Genomic DNA, 5,964 nt, shown 5'->3' on the forward strand with positions numbered 1-5,964 from the left:
CTCTCGCCTCTCCTCTCACCGATCTTTTGCGTTCCACTACTTTTACATGGAGTTCAGAGGCCGCTACAGCCTTTACAGAATTAAAGAGGAAGATGACCGACATGCCGGTCTTAGCTCTCCCTGATTTTACAAAACATTTTACAATTGATACTGATGCCTCCAGAGTGGCCATTGGCGCCGTGTTATCACAAGATGGACATCCCATAGCTTTCTTCAGCAAGAAGATGTGTTCCAGAATGCAGGCAACATCAGTATACGTCCGTGAGATGTTCGCAATAACAGAATCTGTAAAAAAATGGCGTCAATATCTTATAGGCCAGCATTTTTACATATACACGGATCAAAAGAGTTTACGAAACCTTCTGCTACAGAGAATCCAAACCCCAGAACAGCAAAAATGGACAGCAAAGTTGCAAGGTTTTGATTTCGAAATTTTTTACAAACCTGGCAAGACAAATATGGTGGCAGAGGCACTAAGCCGAAAGTTTGAGCCAGAAGAAGCGTCATTGTTTGCCTTTTCATCACCACTTCCAGGCCTCCTCAACACCCTGAAACAGTTTTACAAAAAGGACATAGTTGGTCAAAACTTACTCCAGTTAGCAGAGGAAACCAGTAGAAGCAAAGACTAACGGGTAGTGAATGGGCTATTGTATTACCAGAACATAATTTTCATACCTGAACTCCAAGCCATTCGCCAGAGGATCCTTCACGAACATCACAACACCCCAACAACAGGACATTCGGGAGTGCAGGCAACCCTTGCTCGTCTTAGATCTGTGTTCTGCTGGCCCGCTGTTTACCTCGATGTAAAGAACTTTGTCAAACATTGTTCAATATGTCAACGGAACAAATACGATACACAGAAAAAAAAGGGTTTGCTTCAACCTTTACCAATACCTAACAGAGTGTGGGAAGATATAACGATGGATTTCATTACGCACTTACCTAACTCTTTTGGCCAGACCGTCATCTGGGTCATTTGCGACCGTTTAACCAAGTTTATGCATTTTCTTGCTCTACCCTCGCACTTCACAGCGACGGATCTGGCTCACCGGTTCACAGTCGAGATTTTTCGCCTCCATGGTTGCCCAAGATCAATTGTCTCCGACAGGGACCCTCTCTTCTTGAGTAAGTTCTGGAAGGAATTTTTTCGTTCGCATGGCACCACCCTGAAATACAGCACATCATATCATCCACAGACCAACGGGCAAACGGAAGTTGTAAATCGCTCAGTCGAAACATACTTACGCTATTTAGCAGGAGACCACCCTCGTTCATGGCATAAATTTCTACACCTGGCGGAATACTGGTACAACACTACTTTCCATTCTGCAATTCAGATGACTCCTTTTCGTGCTCTCTACGGTCGCGACCCACCACATCTGTTGGATTATTTCTCTGATTCGGTGTCTGAAAAGCCCCTGGAAGTGGCTCTACAACAACAAGAGATACTTCAAGAGTTAAAGATGCATTTACAAAAGAGCAGAATCTCAATGGAAAAACAAGCGAATCTAACTCGCAGAGACGTTACCTTCCAAGCAGGATACTGGGTTTTATTAAAGCTTTAACCATATCGTCAATCGACGGTCAAGCGTCTCCATTTCCCAAAGCTTGCTGAGCGATATTTCGGCCCTTTCAGAGTGATCAAACGTACCGGTGTCGTTAACTACCAGCTTGATCTGCCATCGTCTTCACGCATTCATCCGATTGTGCATGTCGCCTTGTTGAAGCCTTACTATGGAGACCACCCAGCTTCGGATTTGCAACCTCTACCCTTGCCGGATCTGGTGTTGTTTGAGGACGACATCATCAGAGACACAGAACTGCACAACAGAAACAAAGCAACCATGGTTAATGCTTCTTTCAAAGACAAACAAGAGATTAATGCTGGACATGGAAAAACACTCATACCTCAGGTGGAAGATTCGCAGAGATGGGGTTTCAAAGATCGGGACGTTGTAAACAAGGAAGATGTTTTGAGGGTTGAGAGAGAAGTACCAAAGACTTCTGTTTTTGAGAAAGAAAGAGGAACGAAATCTGTGAGAGATTCGGTGGCCAACTCTTTTCAGAATACTTATTATTTGTCTCTAAACGGTCACATGTCCATAAAGTCTCCATACGGGTTCCAAAGTACAGCTGTGGGTACACTAAACCCCACTTGTCCCACTGCCCAAGAGATAACACAATCCACCACCAACCAATCAGCTTCCACAGTTCGGATTCCCTCCTATCCCCAACCGTTACCTTTATCACATCTCCCAATGGACCGCGTGGCCAATTCCCCTTCACAAATGCCAACATCTGCATTGGGCCCTCATCTACCTTTGAACCTTGAGGACAAAGTTCCTTTTGGGTATGGGAGTAGTGATATGATGAAGCAAAGGCCCAATAGATTAAAGAAAAGATCCAGCAAACTTAAAGACTTCATTGAATATTAGGAGGAGAGAAATAATAGTCTTTTTATTATTATTAGTGGACTAAATGTCTCTTTTATTATTTTAGGCCCATTATCCAAATAGACTAGTAAAAACCCTACTATATATATATGTGTATGCTGCCTATGAATGAGTAGAAAGAAAAGTTGTTTTTATCTTATTATCTTTTTATGCAATTCTATATCTAGGTTTTCCAATCATTTATCTATCAGAAAATGTCGTGTTGCTATGTTCAAAAGTTATCTTCTAAAACACGCTGAACTTTTTTGCAGCAAATTTTGCAATTTTTGTTGATATATTTCAATTCCTACTGATATTCTTAGGGTTTTTCCACAAATAATAGTAGTTCAAATTTTTCTTTGCATATTTATACAATTTGAGGGTAATACTTCGATGAAATGAGTAATCACTTATATATTTTAATAAACAAATTGATTACATGAAAAAAGAAATATAAAACCAAATTGAGAGATTCAAGTTTTAAAAAATTGAACTGAGTTCATGGTTAAAGATGAAAAATACATTGAAATTCATTAGATAAACTCAAGTTAATAGCCGAAGATAAAGATGGTTATGGGTTGGTTTTTCTTTATATATGTTGTGTTATAGTCGAATAATGTGGAAAAAATGAGTAAAATGTTATTATAAATATAGAAGGTTAGTTTGAATTTATTCACCATAATAATTATAGTCTTTTGAATATATTTGAAATTTGGGTAGTTGTGTGTTTAGAGAATTTTTTTTATTTATCCGTTTAAAAATAATTGTTAAGAAAGTTTTTTATTTCTCCGTCCAAAAATAATTGTTGAGAGTTTGTAATTTTTCTGTCCAAAAATTATAAGTTAGTAATAAATTTTTTATTGTGAATTTATTTTATTTATATTTAGTTTTTGGAGATTTACTCTGGTAACATTTCCAACATCTTCCATCAGAACAAAGGTTCCGATCTAGGGAGGAAATCACATGTTTGATATCATATTATTCGATTTGAGTTTTATTTTCTTAAACAATATTATAGCTACATTGAAGCTAGATATTCTTTTGTTTGATGGGAGAATGAATTTCTTCGTATGGCATTGCACAATACAAGACTATTTAGTCCAACAAGGTCTTGATCATGCTTTAGAAAAGGAAAAACCGAGTGAGGTGAAAAAATCCAATTGGAATTCAATACAAAAAAAAAACAGTGAGTACAATTCGGTTGGCACTTGTTCCACGACTTAAAGTGACTGTGTTGAAAGAAACCTCTCCAAAAAAATTGTAGGACTTATTAGAAAGAAAGTTTGCATCAACCACATTAACCAATTGATTAATGATGAAAATAAATTTATACTCTTTGAAGATGGAAGATGAAGGTAATGTGTTTGACCATATTTATAAATTTAACGATATCTAGAATCATGAATGCATGGGAAGATATTGTTGATGCGGTAAAGTGGCAAGCAAAAATTTTGGAAGTATTTTTCCGGGAAATTTATGGTCTTAACAGGGATCAGTGTTACTGAATTTCCGTTCGACAAGTCTCGCATTTTTGAGTTTGAGTTTGAATTAGTTGAAGTAAAAGCAGAAAAGTAAATATGAACATAAAAAGAATTAATTCTTTGGAAAGGAGAGAACTCTCGGGATTGAATTTCACCTACCATATCAAATACTTAAACTTACTACCCACTTGTACTCAACCTAAATCACTCTTCAATATCATCACGTATCACTCACACAGAGGTTATGTCTAACATAAAGTGAGATATCAACTTTTTTGATCTCGTTGGTGATGTCTCGCGCAACTCAATCAACACAGAGGCATTAAGAATCGATACCCAAAGTTTATACTAAACCTAAATCTATCTCTAGAGTCTTGGACCTAGCAAATATTTATCCAAGAACAAGATTTGAGAAGTTTATGTTTAAAGCAACTCAAATCCAAGCACTAAGCAAAAACAAGGATAAACACCAATATTGATTTGTAAACTAGATTTTATACAACACCATGAGCAATAAATATACATATAATCAAGGTAAAGTTACATACAAACCCCAACAAATAGATATTACAAAGAGAAGAGAAGAAAAGGAACCAAGCATTTCTTGGTTTGTTAACCTCAATCGATGAGAAATTCTACCTCAGATCATCCAGATGCAAGCTCTATTATTGTTTTCTAAGCTCTTTAGACCAAAAAAATGAAGGTTTATGGAGTTGGGAACAAATACTCCAAAATCATAACCTAAAAAATGTGTTTCTGCTCAGATAGATTCGCCTGACGAATTACACTAGAGGCAAGCCTGGCAGCAAACATCAAAATCCACCACTATTTCAGTCGTAACTTGAGAACCGTAACTCTGATTTGCGCACGGTTCAAAGAGTTGGAAAGCTTATTCAATGATCTTTCTAAAAATTACAAAATATCATTGCTTTAATACTTACAAAAATTAGATAAAAAATTAAACTCAATGATATTTACACGATAACACAATATATACATTATAACGTAAACTATACCGAATATACACTAAAGTTGAGGTTTATTGACGAAAAGCAAATGAATTAAGCCGATGAGTGCTAATTATTCACACTCAAATTTACAACAATTTATCACTCATCAAACTCTCCCCAACTTAGAGTTGTTTGTCCCTAAACAAGAATTAACCAACTCAAAGAAACAAAAGCGAAAATCAAAGAATCATGAATCAACATGTTTTGAAAACGAAAAATAAATGTATGGTTCAAATAAAAAACGCACCCATAAAAAAAATAGGGGGATTTTATCTCACCCAACAATCAAGTTAACAACAAGTTAAGTTATGCATTCATCGGATAAAAAACTCATATTAAACAATATAAAAGCAATAATCAAGGGGACTTTTCAGAGGTTGTAATTGGGCTTGGTCAACAAAGAAAGGTTAATCCTAAGGATAACTAAACGAAATTGACTAAAACTTTGAGAGCATTTAATCACACATATTCAAACAATTAAAAATTATTTTTATTCACCCTATCACTTTGCTCATTGGTTCAACCTTGATTATATTCAAACACACACAATTTCTTTCCATTTTTTTCTTTCTCTTTTCTTTTTCTTTACCTTTTTCACATGTTTTCTTCTTTCTTTTCTTTTTTAAACCACTTATTTCTTTCAACCACAAAGTAACCAACACATGAGTGTCGCGGAGAAAAATCGTTGTTTTTTTCGGGATGAGACACCTGATGCCTTCTTTGGGCTCGAGTGCTCAAAAAATGATTTTTCTTTTGTACGGACCAAACTTTTTATTGTTTCCAAAAGAGGAAAAGGAAAAAAGTTGCAATAACCTTAAAAGTGGGGGAGAGATCTTGGGTAAGAGGGTTGGTTATACGAAGGGAAGGTATTAGCACCCAACGTATCTATAGTACTCTATAGGTTTCTTTGCTTTATTTATTCCATTCTTGTTAGGGTGGAGGTTCTTGTGAAATAGGTGGGACCTAAGGTGTTTGTTTGATTATGCTCGCAAAGATCATCGCGATCCTCTGCATAGATATCCCTTAGAGGGAATCAGA

At 36.3% G+C, this 5,964-nt stretch overlaps 1 protein-coding gene across 1 annotated transcript; it reads left to right on the forward strand.

Moving 5' to 3' along the window:
* Window positions 1–923: 923 nt before the first annotated feature.
* LOC131619165 (uncharacterized) lies at window positions 924–2,438 on the forward strand. The gene is made up of 2 exons (XM_058890293.1): window positions 924–1,550; window positions 1,674–2,438. The coding sequence occupies exons 1-2, from the start codon at window positions 924–926 to the stop codon at window positions 2,436–2,438; spliced, it is 1,392 nt and encodes a 463-aa protein (XP_058746276.1).
* The last annotated feature ends 3,526 nt before the right edge of the window (window positions 2,439–5,964 follow it).

Source organism: Vicia villosa, linkage group LG7, assembly GCF_029867415.1.
Source record: "Vicia villosa cultivar HV-30 ecotype Madison, WI linkage group LG7, Vvil1.0, whole genome shotgun sequence".
Classification (NCBI taxonomy): Eukaryota; Viridiplantae; Streptophyta; class Magnoliopsida; order Fabales; family Fabaceae; genus Vicia; species Vicia villosa.

What these genes read in the sequence shown, in the direction of transcription:
- LOC131619165 (XM_058890293.1), top strand. Translation starts at nt 924, where the DNA reads ATGGATTTCATTACGCACTTACCTAACTCTTTTGGCCAGACCGTCATC. An exon ending in CCTTCCAAGCAGGATACTGG is followed by an intron (nt 1,551 to 1,673) that starts GTTTTATTAAAG and finishes GTTAACTACCAG; the next exon opens with CTTGATCTGCCATCGTCTTC.